Source organism: Microtus ochrogaster, chromosome 7 (assembly GCF_000317375.1).
Source record: "Microtus ochrogaster isolate Prairie Vole_2 chromosome 7, MicOch1.0, whole genome shotgun sequence".
In the NCBI taxonomy this organism is placed as follows: Eukaryota; Metazoa; Chordata; class Mammalia; order Rodentia; family Cricetidae; genus Microtus; species Microtus ochrogaster.
In genome coordinates this window covers 14,700,352-14,721,428 of record NC_022014.1, presented here as the reverse complement: position 1 = coordinate 14,721,428, position 21,077 = coordinate 14,700,352, and the positions used below count along the sequence as shown (strand labels likewise).

The window sequence follows — 21,077 nt, the reverse complement described above, 5'->3', positions numbered from 1 at the left end:
TTTTCGTTCCTGGGAGGAAAGTATGTTCCACATTTAATGCATTTTAATAGTTACCTCTGCATGAGCTGCCATGTGAAGGAGTGCCTCCAAGGCTTTGTTTTTCCAGCTGGGCACTAGGTGTCAGGGTTTTTCCTTCTCAGCAGTTTTAACATTCAGAGAAGCTTTGTGAATTCCCCTGTTTAGTGAGACAAACCCACTGTTTCCTTCATTTCTTTTTATTCTTTATTTTGTTACCATAGTAGGTTTTCTCTAATGTTCCCTGTAATATTCAGTTGGCATTGTACATTTTAACTCTCATTGAAAATGTGTTGAATCCACATCATGACCTGTCACATTTTTTTTTAAAGAAGAAAATGCTTAAATAGGAAATAAAGTAATATAAATTAAAATTTAAAGACTGGCTGCCATCATGACTGTTAACTTTACTTCATTTCTGCTTTTTATTCTCAGGAATAAAATGGGATAGTAGATATTAGGAATTTAGCTTTGAACCTACTTAACCTACCTATATCTGTATTTAATTATCATTTAACTGGTCTTTTTTTCAGAGAAAGTGGGTATTTATTTATTGGGTTATGGAGGGGAGAGGGAAAGGGGGGAAGGAAGGAAGGGGAAAGAGGAGAGCGGGGGAGAGGAGAGGAGCCAAGGCAGAAGCTACCTCTTCAGGAGAGAGATGGAAAGGCCGGCTAACTATTTACAGTGTGCTATTGTCCTTTTCTATTTAGCGTGTGTGTGTGTGTGTGTGTGTGTGTGTGTGTGTGTGTGTGTGTGTGTGTGTGATGGCACACAGGTGGATGGATCTCAGATGACAACTCGTGTATGTCCCAAGTCTCAAACTCAGGTTAGCACTCTTTGTAATAAGTGTTTTTACCTACTGAGCTTCTTGACCAGTCTTTTTGATTTTAATTTAAAAATTCTTTAAACAATATAGAAAAAAATATGAAGAAACATCAACTACCAGCCACTAAGATCTTACAATTGTGACTGTGATTCTTGATTTGAGGCTGCATTTCTTTGAAAGTTTTATTGTTATTATTGTTGTTCTGTTTTTTTGTTTATTTGTTTTTGAGACATGGTTTCTTTGTGTAACTGTCCTGGCTGTCCTGGAACTCACTTTGTAGGCCTTAAACTCACAGAGATCCACCTGCCTCTGCCTCCTGGGATTAAAGTCATGTGTCTCCAACCACCCAACTTCTTTGAAAGTTTAGTTTGAACATTAAATAATATTTTCCAGCACTTGGGAGGCAGAGGCAGGAGGATCTTGTAAGTTTGAGGCCATCCTGGTCTACATAGCGCATTCTAGGACAGCCAGAACTAGGTGGAGAAACTATCTCAAGAGGGAAAGGAAGGAAGGGAAGAAGGAAGAGAGGTGGAGGGAAGAAGATGATGATAGGAGGCCTGACCCTTTCTATACTTAGTGAAGAATTGGTTGATGTGATGTTTAATCTTCATTGTCAACCTAACAAGTGCTAGAATCACCTAGGAGACACATTTCTGTCTAATATTCACATGTCTGAGGTATTTCCAGAGAGATTTATCTCCAGAGGAAATTGCTCCCTGAATGTGTTGACGCATTTTCCATGGAATGTGGACTTCCATTGATGCTATCTGGCTCCTAACTGCAGATAGTGTTACCCTCTTCTACCCCACCCCCAAGACAAGGAGGTTTCTCTCATAGAGATCTGACTGCCACCGTGCCTGTCTAGTCTGTCTGATGAGAAAAGTAACTGATAGAACTTGGCTTATCATAAATTCAAATTCTCGCGGATCCCATTATTGTCTAAAATTGCCTGGAGAGTGTTTGTGGACTTGAGTAAAAAAAAATTATTTTTTATTTCTCCTGAACACTCAGGACCCAAGTATTTTTCTGGTTTGGCACTATGTTTTTATATATTGTTTTTTGACTCAACCTCAAAATAGCTTCAAGAATGTGAAGTCAGTCTAGATAAATTGTATTGCTTAATTCTTTGAAATTAGTTTGCCTTTTTAAATGCTGAATATTAAAATTAAGTCAGTATTGTCTTGCGAGGTAGGTGTTAGAAGAGCAGTTTGTTAAAATTGTGCTGAGGTGCGTGATCTAAGAGCGAGCCCTTAGAGAAGCAGAACAGGGCTGGAGAGATGGCTCAGCCATTACAGGCAGGCTCAGAACAAAAATATAAAGAGAGCACAAGACCTCTGAAATTGTTGAGGAATCCCAGCCACCAATCTATGCCTGAAGACAGGAGAAAGTATTTAAGTACTTGAAATCTTCAGGAGAAGGGAGACATAACCAACTACTAGGTGCACACAAATACTCCTAATTTGTATTGAGTACAGAGCCATACTTTCTATGAAGGCCTTTAAAGGTAGAAGAAAACACTGACTCCTTCCAAAGGCAGCAGATAAAGCTCAGTGATAAAGTGCCTGTCTGACATGACAAGACTCTGGGTTCAATTCCAGCCTCAGGGCTTAGCAAGATAGAAAAATCTAGACATAGAGAAACATTTTATGGAATTTGTGGTAAGACAGGTTTTTAAAAAAAAAAACAACAAAAAAAAAAAAACAAAACATGCGGTGGTGGCGCACGCCTTTAATCCCAGCACTCGGGAGGCAGAGGCAGGTGGATCTCTGTGAGTTCGAGACCAGCCTGGTCTACAGAGCTAGTGCCAGGACAGGCTCCAAAGCCACAGAAAAACCCTGTCTCGAAAAAAAAAAAAAAAAAAAGAAAAATAAGTCTGCCCAAATGGAGTTACTTCTATTGAATTTCTAATACTGTTCTTTTGAGTGCATATGTTTTTCTTAGAATTCCTTCCAAATGGCTTTTGCTGGCATTGGAGATTTCTCATCAGGTTGGTTAGTTAGTTTTGACTGATTGTTAACAAGCCGAAGTTCAGTGAGCTTAATTAACTGAAAAAATTCTAAAGTTCCTGTTTTGCACTAACGCAGGACTATCAGGTTTTCCTTTTGACATCTGTCCAGATGTCAGTCCTAGAGATGGCCCTTAGAAGAATACTCTTGCCAGAGGTTTTTATATATTCTCAGTTTAAATGACTCCCAAGAATGAGGCATGGTGTACCAGAGATCAACATCTATCCTTGCGATTAACAGCCAATGCTTTTAGAACTGCAGTGGCTTACTTAGTTAGCTTCTGTACCAGTCAATCCTGTGCTCTGTTTCTCAAGTACTACTGGTATGTATGTACTCCATGGCATGTTCAACAAAATTAAAATACTGATATATAATAATAATATATAAAATTACTGTGGTTTGATGTATGTAAATATCCCGAGGATAAATTATTCCCTAATACATGATTATTATTTCAATCTTTAGTTATATTTCCATATAGTTGAATTTTTTTCTAATAACAATGATACTTACCCACATGTCAACTTTTAATTAGAGGGATTGAGGTAACTTTACATTAAGTTAGGCATAAAAAACTAATTTTTTCAGATGTCATGAAAGTTGTCTTGAACTCATGTGATTATATGGCATTAGACAATGAAACATGCTGTATCAGGCAGATACATGGAAGGCATTAACTATTTTCAGCATAGTTTTCACAAACAGAAATTAAGTCCAATACCACATTGCATTGTGACTTAAAATACATCTTTTAAAGGCTTCTAATATTTTCTGTATTTTGTTATTTTTTTAAAGCATTACTGATAGTTTCTAATTAAAAGTATAGCTTCGATTTACTATATCTATATTTAAAAGGACAAAAGGTAAATTTTGATATAAGTACCCCCCACAAAAGCTCAGGTTCAAGTTCATTCTTTCCAGGTCTTCTTTTTCTCATTTTTGTGATGCAATGTCACCACCCATCTCAGCTGTGACAGTCTAGGGTTTTTGTGTTCCCACTCCAGAGCCCTGCAAGCAGAACTAGAACAATAGCTACTGTAGACCTTAACAGGGAAAATGATAAAACATACCTGATTCAGCTACAGCCAGCCTGTACCTAAATCTATGAAGCAAAGCATTGCTATAGCTGATCTTAAAGTATGGAGAGAAGAAAGTCAACCATGGCAAAGATTTCCTTTCTGCTCCCACAATCTAGCACCCTCAAAAGCAAAACCCTGTCATGTTTTCCCCCTTAGCTTTCCTTTACATTTTTCTGTTGAACTTAATGTTGCAGTTTTATGACAACAGCAGCAGCTTTGGGAAATGCTTGTGTCCATTTGTATATTCTAGTCACACTGATAGTACAATTAATGTTGATGTCAATTTTGGTGTTAATTTTGGGTCATGATTAGTGTTGACACTGTATGGCAGACTAATGGCGTTTATGGGTACCAGCAGAATAAATGTTAATATTATTGTGGTTTTTTTTTTTTTTTTGTATCTGTTATAGTAACATTAAACCAGGGTCCTCCCAGGAGAAAAAAATACATATATGGATAGATAGATAATGCCTTTTTCTATTGCTGGTGTTACTCAGTGAGAAAATGACATCTCAGGGTAGAATCCTAATCACTGTTTGGAGCATCAGAAATAATGATCACCTCTGATCGGAGGTTGTGAATAATTCATTTGGTTTGATTTTCATGTCCTGTCCAGTGATACTTTTCAAACCAAATGTGTTTCTACAGGAAAATAATGGTCCCACTTCTTATGGAAATACCATGGCACAAATCATTTTACCCACATAAAAACAGTTAAATAAGACTGTTCTCTTCTGCTTACTTTCCCCTCCCTATCCCCTCCTCCCTCATTTGAGCATGTTTATTCCCTATCAGAATGTGGCCAGAGAATTATTTACATCCTTAGGACTTCCATAGGGAAAATAAACACTTACTTCTGCTGCTATTTAGCGTATTCACTGTAGCTCTTTTGGTTTGCGTCCCCTTTTTACCTTAAAATAATTAGCTTGAATTGATAACCCTACTCCTAAGAAGCCTGCCCACTGAAAGTTCTGTTTTGAAAATACATATATACCTGAAATTTAGTATTTTAAAACTTACTTGTGGTTGTCTACATCAATGAAAACATAATTTTAAGTGATAAGTACATAGGACTGCTTGGTTAGTAAATTCTGTAGACAGGATTTGGCCAGGGAATAGGATGCTTGTGCTGCCAGCGCCTAGAAGCCACTTGGAAACTCATTAGACACGAAGCTGCCCACATAGACAAATAGGCCACAGGTTGCTCTTTGGTTGGTTCTGCAGTCTTTCCGTCCTCTTCAGGCTTCGGTCCTGGAGTTTCATTTTTACCAGATTTTTCCTACATAAAATACGAGAGGGGGAAAAAGTATTAGAGAAAAAAAAAGACTCAGCGATGAAATTTCCCTTGGTGGTTTTTCTGTTCATATACAAGGCTGGTTGGGCTTAGGCAAAGTTCATGTGAGCTGCCTTGCTAGTCACATTGTCCTCTGCATATATTCTGCCAGAACTGCAGTTACTGAAATGAGATCGTCGTTGTGTATATAATATAGACCCACATATATAAACTAACTGGGCTGAAAAATTTATGGTGTCCTAATTAAATGGGGAGGGGAGGATATAACTGTCTTTTGATGTAATGCTGAATCCTCTGAGACAAAGCTATTCTTAGAAAATGTTGAGTCTTTTCTCCTGACTGTTGTAACCCTGCCCCTCACCCCCCTCTTTAAATCAAGGGCAAGAGGAAGCGTTTTCAACCTAGTGTTCAATCATCAGACGAAGTGTTTTGCATTCAGAAACCATTTTCAGTATCAAATTCAATTTTGTCAAGTGATTAGTTGAGTTTGGTAGAGAATAATTTAAAAACACAAAGCTGGAAATGGCCATGGTGCTTCTGCACCAGAGGAAAGCAGTTGCTGTTTTCCAGCTGCTGTCCTTAGTGCCTGTGTGTTACAACTGGATTACTATGTTAATGTCTTTGCAGCTGTTACAGGCCTGTGTCTGTTGACACTCTGTGTATTCCTAGCTAGGACTGCTAAGAGACATAGGGAAGTGGGGAACTGACACCTTGCTTGCCTATCAGTACTAACACCCTTTTATGTACATATGTTTGTAAGCTCTTTAGTCCCCTTCAAGATGAAAGGATCTGTAGGCTTTCGATTTTAGTACATGTTTGTAATACATGTGGTACAGTCCTAAATATGTATTTAGCTGATAGGCACTGTTCTTGCCTATTATACAAATATTGACTTTAAAAATATAAATATGTATTTAACCCTCAGACCAGAAATACAATGAGAAGCAGTTTCTTCTCAGGTAGAGATATTAATATTGTATAAACCTGTGTATACATATGCTTACATTCTACCACAGCACCACAGAGCACTTTTTCTTTTAAAAACAAAATGCTACTTCCAACAGCCTAAAGTAGTTCTTTCTGTTGGTTTTGATTCAGGCTGTTGTTTTATAATCCTTATTGGCCTGGAATTTAAAACCATCCTCCTAAAGGCTGGTTTTATAGAGGTATCTTGTAGTGTCTTCTTGCCTCCCAAGTACTGATATTACAAGCTTGTGCCAACACACTCAACTTCTAGGAATCTGACTTCTGAATCTATATCCTTAATGACCATACTGTTTTGCCTGTTACAATTATGCATGTATTTTAAGCTCTTTTTTAGTTGTGTGCTACATCATAGTTTTCAAGCTATTCATAATGTTCAGAGCCATCACTTTGTTTTTGAGGCTGAAATAAAGAAACAATCAAAAATTCTTTTTTTTAATATTTATTTATTAAAGATTTCTGCCTCCTCCCCGTCACCACCTCCCATTTTCCTCCCCCTCCCCCGATCAAATCCCCCTCCCTCATTAGCTTAAATTGACTAAACATTTCTTCCTTGCCAAAGACCAAAACTCTGCACTTTTCTCCTCTTTGACACACCCATAACTTTTATCCACATGGAATTCCAGGAGCATGTCCTTTTTTATACTTTGTCTCCATTCTCTTCTTGCTCCATCTGTCAACATCTTAAATGTTTTGACTGTGGGGATCATGCATTAGCAGTTTCATGATTGTAATGCTATTCAGAGTAATGCTGTCCAGGATACTAACAATTGACACAAATATCTAATTTACTTTGCTTTTTTAAAAAGGTGTGTGTAAGAAAACAGTTATTCCATAAGTACAGAGAGAGAAATAGACGTAATATAAGCCCAGGCTAGTCTGGAACTACAAGTTTGTAATCCCCCTGCTTTTGCCTTCAGAATGCTTGAATTACAGGTTTGCACTATTTTAAAATAATTGTAGATTCAGAGTAGTCACAGAAACAATATAGAGTTCTTTTTTTATGCAGCTTCCCTACACACTTGCATGCATGTGTGTGTGTGCTGTAGTATACACTCTACCACTGAACTATACTCTTTATATCCCCTTGTATTAACATCTTATAATCATAATAGAATTTTCAAAATGAAGAAATTATCCTTGCTGCAGTTCTATAAAATAAATGCTGTAGTGTACACTCTACCACTGAACTATATTCTTTATATCCCCTTGTATTAACATCATATAATCACAGTAGAATTTTCAAAATGAAGAAATTATCCTTGCTGAAGTTCTATAAAATAAACTAACTTGTTGTGAATTTCACTAGTTTTTTTTCTAATAATATCCTTTTTTCTATTCCAGGATCCAATCCATGAAACCACATTGCAGTTAGGGGTCAGTGACATTTATGTTTGTGCTATAATTAATATTCATAATCCATATTGTATTTAGCTAAAGACAATAATAATATTCTGAAATATACTTCTATCATTTCTCTAGTAAAGAAAGAGTGTTTCTTTTTCTGTTGTCCTTAGCTTGAAAAATAAGTAATTCACACTAGCTATAAAAACAAGGTATTTGGCTGAGAATATAGCTCAGTGTTAGAGTGTGTACCTAGTATGTGTGGAGCCATGGGTTGATTTCCCAGGAAACTCCCCCTCTCAAAATCTACTTTCTGCCCCAGTTTCCTTATGGCAGTAACAGCCACCTTTGTATTATGATAGCAACTACATTGAGAGTATTTGTGTATGAAATTCTGTACTACTTTATTTTTTTTTAATTTTTTTATTTTTTTTGGTTTTTCGAGACAGGGTTTCTCTGTGGTTTTGGAGCCTGTCCTGGAACTAGCTCTCGTAGACCAGGCTGGTCTCGAACTCACAGAGATCCACCTGCTTCTGCCTCCCGAGTGCTGGGATTAAAGGTGTGCGCCACCGCCGCCCGGCGGAATTCTGTACTACTTTAACGTGCTCTTCCCAATAATCCCTTAAGAAAAGTTCCATTTTATCATTAGGGAAATTGAGACTGTCAAAGGTTGTTGTGTACAAGGTTTTACAACTAGTATGAAGTTGATATTTGATCCAAGACAACTTGACTTACTCAGTCTCTTAATCATTGTCCGTGTTTGTCAACTTCTAGTGCAATGTAGCATGTGGTAGGTATTCATTTGACAACAGCTGTTGTTCTTAATTTATAGATTCACTTAAAGGCACTTAGTATTCTTAATCTGTAGTCTTTTGTTGTTGTTCATGACCAGTGTTTTAATCCATAGTGTTGACTATTCTCCAGGTATTTCCAAACTAGTATTGTTTTAGTGAAGTGACTATTCTGTGCATGATTAGACATGCACGCAATCTCAGCATTCAAGAGACTGAGATGGGAGGGTTGCCATGAGTTTGAGGACAATCCAGTGCTACATAGTGAGTTCTGCACCAACCTGAGCTACAAAGTAAAAAGTTGTCTCAAAAAAAAAAAGTTAATGACTTCTAGATGGTATCTTATCTATTATCATATAGATTCTCTGCATGAAGAACTTAATAAGAGATCAGAGAATATAGGAGTCCATTTAGGATAGAGAAACTTTAATAAGGAAATAGAGTTTGAGTGAAACTTTAAAATAGGTGGGATTCAGATTGTTTGAGAGGAAAGAAAAGGGCAAGCTTTGTATGTTGTATTTAATACAGAGTCCTGCTTCTAGTAATTCATCAAACTCATGGGTGTTCTTTGGTTGTTCATATAGGGACGTTGAAGTTCAATAAAGTTAAATATATACCAAAGTGGGGCTGGAGAGATGACTCAGCTGTTAAGAGCATTATCTGCTCTTCCAAAGGTCCTGAGTTCAATTTCCGGCAACCACATGGTGGCTCACAACCGTCTGTAATGAGTTCTGGTGCCCTGTTCTGGCCTGCAGGCATACACACAGACAGAATATTGTATACATATTAAATAAATAAATATATTTAAAAAATCTTTATATATATATACACACACACACACATACACACCAAGGTCACTAAGCTAATAAATGATAGATCCTTGATTTAGTTCTAAATTTGGTTGACTCCAAAGCCTCTGTTTACCCTTATATGCCCTACTGTTTGATTAGCAATGAAATCCAAATTTTACTGTTAATTGAACCACAGATGTTTCTTCATGTGTTCATTGTGTTAACTCAAACTGAATATTTTCTTGTAAGGACCCTTACTGTACTGAGACTAGCCTAACACTCTCAATTCTGTTGTTGTATGTTTAATGTAGGTGGTAGGGAGCAGGGGCTGATTGATGAAAGATAATTGATAAAAGAATGAATAATGTGTAAAGCCAGGTGCGGTATTGTGTGTTAGTAATCCCAACACAGGAGGCTGAAGCAGGATTGTGAGTTCGGGCCATCTTGGACTACTTAACAAGTTCCAGGTCATCCAAAGCTAACTAGCACGATCTGCCTTAAAAAACTGAAGAGGGGAAGAAAATTGTTCTTGGTGCTGCTATGTTGACACCTAATTAGAAGTCAATTTTGCAAGCATAATGACCTGACCATTGCTGAACTGACTGCCCAAGTGGCACAGGAGTCCCTAGATAATAAGGAAAGATAAGAGTATTATCTGTCTGCCCAGGGCCACACAGTCACAGTGTTTACATTAACACACAAATGCTGAAGTAGATTCTTCAGGGCTTGTATATAAACTAGCCTAGGTTGCTAAGGTTAATATAGCATAAAATTTGGTGTAAAACCCAATCTTCCTAACTACAAATACATTTAAAAGAAAGTAGACAGTGGATAGCTTTTCTTTTCTGAAAAACAAATGAGTGGTTTAGTGAGGACAATACTTGAAAATGTAGAAAAAAATATTTCTCTCACACAGGCAATATATTAAAGCCTTCTTGTTGTTTTGGTTTTTTTTTTTTAAAAGAAATCCAAGATTATACTGATATTTGGGGTTTCTCTGTGCCGCATTCTGATGGTAGGCTTCTTTTCCCTTATTTGTCTTTAATGAGCAGATAGAGTGATACCTTATCTCAGAAAGTGATTGGAATTTTCCCCTATATTACATTCATTTTGTATTTGGCCAATGGTATGAAAATAGCTTATATTTATCACTGGGTGTTTCATACCTATTTCTTAATGCAGAGGATCACAAATAACTGTGTAGAAAGCCTCAACCAGCCTGATTAGAGTAGATGTGCAATTGGATTGAGGAATGTGTACTCAGAGCTTATGATCACTGGCTGGGTTGAGTCTGGGTGATGCATATGGTTTTCCAGGGATGCTGCTATTTACATCTGTTAATGGCCCTTCCTGATGGCCAGTTCCCCAATGAGGTGATGTGCAGCAGCCTGGGGATGAGGGACCAGTGCTGTAGATGTGGCTGGACTCATCTGGTAGGCTTTGTGTTTGGGCATGAGTAGTGGGGGTAGAGAGAGAAGCAGGAGACAGGAAAACAAAGAGGAGAAAAGAATAGAAAGCATTAGTTATCCAGGTATATGGGAAACAGAAAGGCAGACATGAAAAACTGCAGCTGTAAGTGAGGTGTAAGTGAATAGGAAAGAAATGGGACTAGCAAATAAACAAGTAGGATTGAGTAGCTCTTATGTAGAAGGGGATTAAAAAGGAGAGGGCTGTGAGAGTTTGAAAAGAGACATGGCACCACTGTCAAGTCTGTATCATTTGTTTGTGTGGCTGGTCAGATGCCACTGAACAGAGAGCAGAGATTTACATACATCATAGTGCATCAAGAGATTAGCTCTGTGCATCCTTTGGTTTTCTGGAGCTGAAGAAAGCAACAAGAGTTGCTCTCATAGATACAGTGCTGAGTGATAGAAAATCCTTGCAGAAATGGAAAACACCTGGACCAAGCCAGTGAAGAATCTCTGTCTTTCATAGAGTAGAGAGCACAAGGGCCTCAGATCACAAAAGTTAGACAGTCTGTGAGAATGATGTTCTTTCTATCCCTTATGTGCTAAATATTTCTTGAAACAAATCTCACTAAAAAGCAATGGAATCGAATAGAAGACCCTGACTTTAACCCACAAACATATGAACACCTGATTTTCGATAAAGGAGCTAAAAGTATACAATGGAAAAGAGAGAGCATCTTCAACAAATTGTGCTGGCAAAACTGGATGTCAATCTGTAGAAGAATGAAAATAGACCCATATCTATCACCATGCACAAACATCAAGTCCAAATGGATTAAGGACCTCAATATCAGTCCGAACACACTGAACCTGATAGAAGAGAAAGTGGGAAGTACACTACAACAGATGGGCACAGGAGATCGCTTCCTAGGTACAACCCCAGCAGCACAGACATTAAGGGCCTCATTGAATAAATGGGACCTCCTGAGACTGAGAAGCTTCTGTAAAGCAAAGGACACTATCACTAAGACAAAAAGGCAACCCACTGACTGGGAGAAGATCTTCACCAACCCCGCAACTGACAAAGGTCTGATCTCCAAAATATATAAAGAACTCAAGAAACTAGACCGTAAAAGGCTAATCAACCCAATTATAAAATGGGGCACTGAGCTGAACAGAGAATTCTCAACGGAAGAACTTCAAATGGCCAAAAGACACTTAAGGTCATGCTCAACTTCCTTAGCGATCAGGGAAATGCAAATCAAGACAACTTTAAGATACCATCTCACACCTGTCAGAATGGCTAAAATGAAAAACACCAATGATAGCCTATGCTGGAGAGGGTGTGGAGAAAGGGGTACACTCATCCATTGCTGGTGGGAATGCAAACTCGTGCAACCACTTTGGAAAGCAGTGTGGCGGTTCCTCAGGAAATTCGAGATCAACCTACCCCTGGACCCAGCAATACCACTCTTGGGAATATACCCAAGAGAGGCCCTATCATACAACAAAAGTATATGCTCAACTATGTTCATAGCAGCATTGTTTGTAATAGCCAGAACCTGGAAACAACCTAGATGCCCTTCAATGGAAGAATGGATGAAGAAAGTATGGAATATATACATATTAGAGTATTACTCAGCAGTAAAAAACAAGGGATTCTTGAAGTTTGCGTACAAATGGATGGAAATAGAAAACACTATTCTGAGTGAGGTAAGCCAGACCCAAAAAGAGGAACATGGGATGTACTCACTCATATTTGGTTTCTAGCCATAAATAAAGGACAGTGAGCTTATAATTCGCGATCCTAGAGAAGCTAAATGAGAACGTGAATCCAAAGACAAACATATAGGCATCCTCCTGAATATTAACCTTCATCAGGCGACGAAAGGAGACAGAGACCCACATTGGAGCACTGAACAGAAATCTCAAGGTCCAAATCAGGAGCAGAAGGAGGGGGAGCATGAGCAAGGAACTCAGGACCGCGAGGGGTACACCCACACACTGAGACAATGGGGATGATCTTTTGGGAATTCACCAAGACCAGCTAGCCTGGGTCTGAAAAAGCATGGGATAAAACCGGACTTACATAGCGGACAATGAGGACTACTGAGAACTCAAGAACAGTGGCAATGGGTTTTTGATCCTACTGCGCATACTGGCTTTGGGGGAGCCTAGGCAGTTTGGATGCTCAACTTGCTGAACCTGGATGAAGGTGGGCGGTCCTTGGACTTCCCACAGGTCGGGGAACCCTGATTGCTCTTCAAGCTGACGAGAGAGAGGGACTTGATCGGGGGAGGGGGAGGGAGGTGGGAGGCGGTAGCGGGGAGGGGGCAGAAATCCTTAATAAATAAATAAAATTAAAAAAAAAAGCTGAATATAGTGTCTTAATGTACAATTTGGTAAAATGGACATTCTAGACTTACCTCCACTGCCATAACATTCTTCAACATGTAATCTTGAGTGCATTTAGATGTGGCGTTTTTTCATTTTCTTTAAGTAATTGCACTGAAGAATTGAGACAACTTTGGGATATACTGTAATAATGTGAAGCAGTGTCCTAGAATATTTTTCTGCTTTCCAAGAAGTAATTTTGTTCTTTCAAAATGCCTATCTTCTGAAGGATGTGTTTAAATCTAGTGTCTTATCCTCGAAGAACTTGAAAAATAAATGCATGTATGATGCTCTATTTATTTATTTCTGTCTTTTTTAGATTGGCATGGTAGCTTGGAAAATGAGCCTTAAAAGCCCTGAATATCCAGATGGCCGAGATATCATCGTCATTGGCAATGACATTACATATCGGATTGGGTCTTTTGGGCCTCAAGAGGATTTGCTGTTTCTTAGAGCTTCTGAACTTGCCAGGGCAGAAGGTATTCCACGCATCTATGTGGCAGCCAACAGTGGAGCTAGAATTGGACTGGCAGAAGAAATCCGTCATATGTTCCATGTGGCCTGGGTAGATCCAGAGGATCCCTACAAGGTACAGCCTACAAGGAGATAGCACTTCATGACTCTGCTTATTTATGCATGGGGATATGTTCGTGTATGTGAGAGGAAGAAAGGAAAAGGTTTAAGTTTAAAAGACAGCATTTACAAAATTACTTAAGAAAATTCCTTAGGGCCCAGTAAGGTGGCTGAAAGTATGGTGGATGCTGCCAGCCCTGAAGACCCGAGTCCAATCCCCAGGATCACTTGGTAGAAGGAAAGAGTCATTTATCATAAGTTCTCTGACCACTACATGCACACCTATTTCCCTTCATATAATACACAAAATAAATGTAATTTAAAGCAAAACAAGAAAGCCACCTTCCTTAAGAGCTGAAGTGTAGCCCATTGATAGTGCACTTGCTTCAAATGCTCAAGGCTTCAGTCTTCACACTGACAGACAGCATCCAAACTAAAGACTGCATGTTAGAGACAGGCTTTCAGCATGTTCATCTGGTCTTTTTCTCCAGCTTTTTACAGGTGACTGTTTTTGTGGCTGAACCTTAGATGAACTAATAACAATGCATTTAGTATGACACATGGTAAACCCAAAATATCTATCTTTAAAATATTCCACTGTGGTTTCTGGGAGCAGTTACCAGTCATCAACAAAATCTCTTACATCATCAGTTTTTCATTTTATTTTATTTTATTTTATTTTCTTTTTTTTTTTTCGAGACAGGGTTTCTCTGTGGCTTTGGAGCCTGTCCTGGAACTAGCTCTTGTAGACCAGGCTGGTCTCGAACTCACAGAGATCCGCCTGCCTCTGCCTCCCGAGTGCTGGGATTAAAGGCGTGTGCCACCACCGCCCGGCCATCATCAGTTTTTCCAAAACCTGCTTTTTTACTTGGAAACTGACTCTAGAGACACTAATTCCTTGTTTAATTCCTAAGTAGCAGCTGTTTTCTTCTTCCCTTGTGTTATTTACCTGGAGGGGGAACACTATTTTTTAATTCTCATTGCCACTTTCAGACCCTTTTCCCTGGGAGGTGGAGGGAATCCCATCTTATAGTCTCATGTTTTCACGCTACTTCTTCTTATTCCCTACCCTTTGATCATAGCCTCTTTTTCTTTACATCTTTTAAAAAGCATTTATTTAATTTTTTTCTTGTGTGTGTGGGGGTGGATTATGCATCTATGCAGGTACCATCGAAGACCAGAAGAGGGTATCAGATCCCCTGGAGTTGGGGCTGGAGTTACAGGCTGTTGTGCGCTGCCCAACATAGATTTGGGAATTGAAATCTGGTCTTCTCCAGTCCCCAAATTTATTTATTTTATACAAATAAAATGTGTGTGCATTTGGTATATCTATATGTATACCATGTGTGTACATGTGCCTGTGGACAACAAAAGAGGATGTTGGAGCCTCTGGAAGTGGAGTCACAGCCACTGTACGCTGCCATATAGATACTAGGAATTGAACCTGGGCTCTGCAAGAGCAGTAGCAGTAAGCAGTTTTTCTGTTGTTTTGGCTTTTTTGTTTGTTGGTTGGTTGGTTTGTTTGAGACAAGATTACTCTATGAAACAGCCCTGGCTGTCCTGGAACTCACTTTATAGACCAAGCTGGCCCCAAACTCACAAACTCAAACCTGTCTCTGCTCCCAAGTTCTGGAATTTAAAGGCATGTGCCACAACCTCCCAGCTTGCAATAAGCACTTTTAACCCCTGAGCCGCCTTTTCTACTTTGCATCTTTTAATTCTAAGTATAGTGTTACTTTCTCCAATGTTGCTTAGTCCTGTATTAATTTTTGGGAATTGCTATACTCACATAGATAATTCTTCCCATAACTGGGAAAGATTCTCTCCTCTAATGGTCCCATCCTTGCTCAGTTTCTCTAGAATATATTTCAAGCATCTCTCTTTGCTACCCTTCCATCCTATTGTCCTCAAAGCTTCTGAACTCACCAGAGCAGAAGGAATCCCACACACTTATGTAGCAGCTAACAGTGGAACAAGAATTGGACTCGCAAAAAAATCATCATATGTGTTCCATGTACCCAGTTTTCCTATAGTACTCAAAATCTAACAGTCCTTTAAGCCTACTATTTTTTTGTTCTTTCCATTTCCCACTCTTTCATTCAACTTGTTTGGTCTGTTTTTATTGTTTTGTTGTTGTTTTGTTTTTGAGACAGATTTCTTTATGGAACTTTAGCTTGTCTGGGATGCCCCATATTGATCCTCTTGTCCTTGAATTTACAGAGGTCTACCTGCCTCTGCTGGGATTAAGACCTGTACCTGGCTCATTCAACTTATTTAAATTCCAAGGTTCATCATAACATTATAATTGTCACCTTTTTGTGTTTCTGTTCATTCTGTTTACTCTATCCTTTTAGAAGTAAAACCTTTTTTTAAAACTAACTTTGTCTACTTCCTCCACATGTGCACTTGTGCAACTGAACATAAATGGAGTAAAATGTTCTCTGACTCATCCTACTTTTTAAATCATAGCCTTTTAAACTCTTGGATGATGGTTTCACATCTCCTCTTTCCTAAGGCTCTCCCCACCCTCTTCCCTTACCTTCTTTCCTACTCAGTATTAGTCCTTGCTTCCCAAAGTACTTCCATGCCAGGTTTGTCCCCAGTACTACAAGACAATAAAAGCAAGCCAAAAAACTCTGGATTGTTGTACAGGTGAGCACTTCCTGTGTCTGCCTCCACTCCTCTCTACCTTACTCCTGAGCTTTAATTAATTACACAATCCCCACCCCTTCCTAAAACCATCTCTCCATTTATACCCTTGATCTTCTCAGTTCTGGCTCATCATCACCTTTTCCCTCTCTCCTGGAACTCCCCTTGACATACAGACACGTTTCCCTCCAGTAACTCACTCCCATCCTTCTTTCCTTTAGAGCAAAACTTCTTCAAAGAGTTGTCCGCTCTATCTCCAGGCTCTCTTCTCATTTTCTTGAGCCCCCTTCTGTGAAGCTCACACCTGAACCATTATAATTGAGTTACTTTTATCAAGGTCACCAAAAATTGTGTGTTTTAAATTTGACATTGAATTCTCAGTCTTTATCTTAGTATTTATTTGGTGATCAGGCACCATTTGACACAATTGTTCTGCTTTATCTTTTAAAATGCTTCTTCTTTTGGTTTTCTATATACCTTCATGGCTCCTTTTTCTCGGTTTCTTTTCCTACCTACTTTTCATATATTTAAGACTATTTCAAAGTATAATAAAAATTTTCCTTATTTTTATTGTGGTGGTGCTTACATAAGTATACACATTTAGCAAAACTCATCAGATTATAATAACTAAATCCAGGTATGGTTGCTGAAATCTGTGATCTAAGTCCTCTAGATGCTAAGGCCAGCCTGGGAAGCACAGTCAAACAATGCCTCAAAAATGAAAGTTTATAACAAAGTAAATTTTACTAAATGTAATTTTGAATTACAGTGGATTTTAGTAAATGTAAATTATAGTTCATTAAATTTCACCTATAAAGTATATGGAAATCAGTAGTGATCACTAGCAAGTTTGGGTTTCTTTTGGGTAATGAAAGAACTCAGAATTAGTCATGATGGTTGTGCCACATCTTAGTGTACAAAAAAATGCTAATTTAAGATACATATAGCATGTTAAACATATATAACATGGTTCTCTGCCTTAACTATAAGTTTGTATGTGTATGCATGCAAATAAACCACTAAGTATTAATACAGTTTTTGAATATAAATAGAATTTATTTATTGAAAAATGCAAAAGTATGAATTTTGTGCTCAGACTGTTTATACTGCTTAGACTTCTGGTTTCAATGTTAGTCTCTCAGATTTGTGATCCTTTCATTCATTCTTTACCCCTCTCTATTTTGACAATGATATGAATTTGAGTGAAGAGCAGTAATTTACAGTTTCTTAATCCCATGTTGATATATCTAATAGAAGTGTCACTAAAGACCTGGAAATGACCTTTTAACCCTATTGAAGAGTGAAATGAATGGAACATACCTGAAATTGTAACTATAGGGTATCTTGTTTCATGGGTAGACAGTCAGTGACTAAAATATAGGAACTTCATTTTCCAAACTGCCTATGCTACTGTTCTGTTAGACAATAACTCAAATGATTTATCATTTTAAAGCAAGCTTTTTTTTTATCATTTTGTAACAAGCTTCATTATATTTTTGACTGTTTTGGTTATGTGAAAATGACAGACAATGTGTTAAAAACTGTTTTTGCTTTATAGGGTTACAAGTATTTATATCTGACACCCCAGGATTATAAAAGAGTCAGTGCTCTGAATTCTGTCCACTGTGAACATGTAGAGGATGAAGGCGAATCCAGGTGGGTATTTATATTTCAGATGAATTTGGCCATGAGTCTCAAAGAAAAGAGAATATTTCCTTACTTTTGTGTTCCTACATCTTTGAATAACTCTTGTACAATCTAGACATGTTAAGATTTGTGCCTTAGCTTTACTACTTATTATCTGGAGAGCTCTGCGATTGATGGAGGCTTTTAGGTAATATTTATATTATTTACTCATTTGAGAAACTATGAAATGTGTAAATCTGAACAAAAAGTAAACACCAGCCACAAGCCTACCCTGAAGCCACAATTATGAATTTATATTATTCTTACTGTCATTTCTATATTTGTTATCTTTTCTTTCTATGTAATTGGGACTATAGCAGATAAGAATTTCTTTTCAATTTATCCTTTGAACTAAAAATTATTTTAGAGGAATTTCTTATATTTAGATTAGGGTTACATTACAAATAAACCTAATCTTCCTTCCAAAATAAACATGAAGTTTAATAGTTGCATAACATTTCAAATATATTTTATATATATATATATATATATATATATATAATATATTATCTTTGAAAATCAGGCCATTTGCAGCTTTTCACTATTGCATCTTTGAGCTGAGTATTCCTTTACATATGCTTTTAGGACTGTTCCTAATTAGGTTCTCAAGCTTTCTTTGATAATGGTACCCCCACTATGCCAATTTTCTTCCCACTATATCCATAAGCTAGAATATACACTAATGTTTCTGTGTAAGTAGTTGAATGCGCAACAGCATCAAGTGTTTGAATATAAATTGCAAGAATGGGAGGGGAGGGGATGTTAAACACAGGGTGCTGTATAACCCTTTGGATTAATTTCTAGATATTCACAGATCAAAAGTTGATATTAAAAGGTCTTTAAAATATTTCAAATTGCCCTCCCAAGATCTGCATTCTTGGTCATTGAGTATGTGATAGGACTTCTTTCCTCTGTTCTAACTGTGCTCTGTCGTCACTATGTTTTAGTTATTGTTAATAAAACAATAATTACTATATTACAATAATGAATATTTTAAGAACAGCAACTTTATCTTGCAATTTTGATTACCAGCGAGGCTTGAACGTTTTGATAACCTCTCTGAAAGTATTTTCTACAGTGTTAACTGCTGCACTATTTATTGACTAATTCTTATATTCTTGGGTCATTCCACACTATTTAACTATTGTTATTAGATGTATTTCTCACTTTTTTTTCAAGTTGTAATTAGCTGATGTGGTTTTTTAATTTTGTGATACTGGAAAACAAACCCATGGCCTAGCACATGTTTTGATCACCAAAAACTATCCATAGTGACTTTAATTTGGATTGTATTGGTTTTATATATCATTTATAAGGATCTGACATCTGTTTAATTTCCCAAAAAGAATCATGTCGTGTTTTTCTATTTATTGAAATGTATTTTTTTCATGTTTTATAGTTTCTTCATATAGGCTATGCCATAGGTTTTCAGACTTCCTTAGTTCACGGCATATTTGTGGTTTTTTGTTTGTTGTTTGCTTGTTTTTTTGTTTTTTTTTTTTTCAAGACAGGGTTTTTCTGTATAGCCTTGGCTGTTCTGGAATTTGCTCTGTAGACCATTCTGGCCTCGAGCTCATAGAAATCCACCTGCCTCTGCCTCCAGAGTGCTGGGATTAAAGGTGTGCGCCACCACTACCAGGCTCATGGCACCTTCAGTATCATAAAATATTTTTAGAGCACTTCTAAACTAAACAGAGAACTAATTTTTTTAAATTAAGTAGTTAAATGCAATCAGCATCCTAATATGTTTCTAGCCTATGATGTTAATGATCATTTGAATAAAGTAATGCATGTGAATTGGGGGAAATATCTCATTTTTGCTTTTCTGGGTAGGGACTTGGGAAGTGTTGAAATAGGATTCTGTACCTCAGGCTAGCCTTGAAGCCACTATGCAGCTAAGGATGGTCTTGAATTCCTATCCCTCATACCTCTACTTTTAACGTCTTAGACTAGTACCTAACTAATTCTTAAATAATTACAATAACTTACTAATAGTGTGTTAACTGTGTTTGCAGACTATTCAGACCTTGAAGTCACCTTGCATATAACCACCCTCACTTCTTGTACTTCCTTGGTTTTTGTGAAAGCTTGCATTTGTTCCACAGAAACTGAAAGCCTGGCTTTGTAAAGATAGCACTGCATTTCTTTTGACAATATTCTATCTTATGGTGATCTCTGAGCTTCCTAAAGGGTCTAACAGATAGCACATGTCATAGTACTTTTCTAAAAATATATTCCAGTGTCCCTAGGGGTTCACTGTGGTGCCTTGGGATGCCTTGGGATGCCTTGGGATGCCTTGGGTATATAGTGAGTAGAGTTTTGCCAGCTTCTTCATGTCTCTTTCTAAAGGAAGATTAGCTTTATTTATGACATAACTCTAGAATCTGAAGTCTAGATATATAGGGGAGAAAAAAAAACCGGAATATCTTGGTATTGGGAAAGGCTAAAAATAGAAAGCTTAGAGCAATCTGAGAAGCAGAGATCCAGTCACAGACTACAGCTAGGACAAAGAAAGGGAACCAGTGGAGGGATCGGCAGAAAGAAGCAGAAAAATACAAGGATGGGGAGTTTAAGAGCCATTATGGAGTCGTAATTTTATTTCAGCTTATGAAAGTTAAAATAAAACATAATTCTTACCCTGTGCCAAGAATAATAAATCATTAATGCCTATCTCTGCCTCCAGCCTTGTACTTTACTTGTATGTGTGTGCATGTATATTTGTGCATGTGTATGTATGGTGCTGTGGATCCCTCCTTTTATTAACTCTGTTCCCCATCTCCCATTTACCATTGTCAGCTATCCCTCCTAACCCCTGCTGGGAAGACAGATGAGTGGCTCCCACTAGACCCACTGTCTGCTTTCTCGGCACCTTGTCAGCATTTCACTTGTGCGTACATCACAACAGTCCCTTCAAAGAACCATCGCCAGGACCCCTTGCCAGTATACTTGCTATGTGTAGGGGGACACATCGTTTTGACCTTCCTCTTTATTATAGTCTTTGGAAAGGAGAGGGATGAGAATTCCCACTTCCTCTTTATTTGTACTTTTTATTCCTATTTAAAATTGTCAAAGATTATTTAGTGTTTATGGCATATATTGGCTTGCCTTCCTTTCTTCCTTCCTTCCTTCCTTCCTTCCTTCCTTCCTTCCTTCCTTCCTTCCTTCCTTCCTTCCTTCCTTCCTTCCTTCATATTCACTTCATTGTCCTCCTCCGCTTCTACTTACTGATCGATTTC

General features: G+C 37.8%; 1 protein-coding gene across 6 annotated transcripts in view; it reads left to right on the top strand.

Annotated features, from left to right (window-relative positions):
- Positions 1-21,077, top strand: part of Acaca (acetyl-CoA carboxylase alpha) — a 282,227-nt gene that overhangs the window by 195,952 nt on the left and 65,198 nt on the right. For all 6 annotated transcript variants that reach the window (XM_026780511.1, XM_026780510.1, XM_026780514.1 and 3 more), the window contains 2 exons: positions 13,253-13,522; positions 17,714-17,811. In XM_026780511.1, the coding sequence (XP_026636312.1) occupies positions 13,253-13,522; positions 17,714-17,811 (368 nt within the window). The remainder of the gene's footprint in view (positions 1-13,252; positions 13,523-17,713; positions 17,812-21,077) is intronic.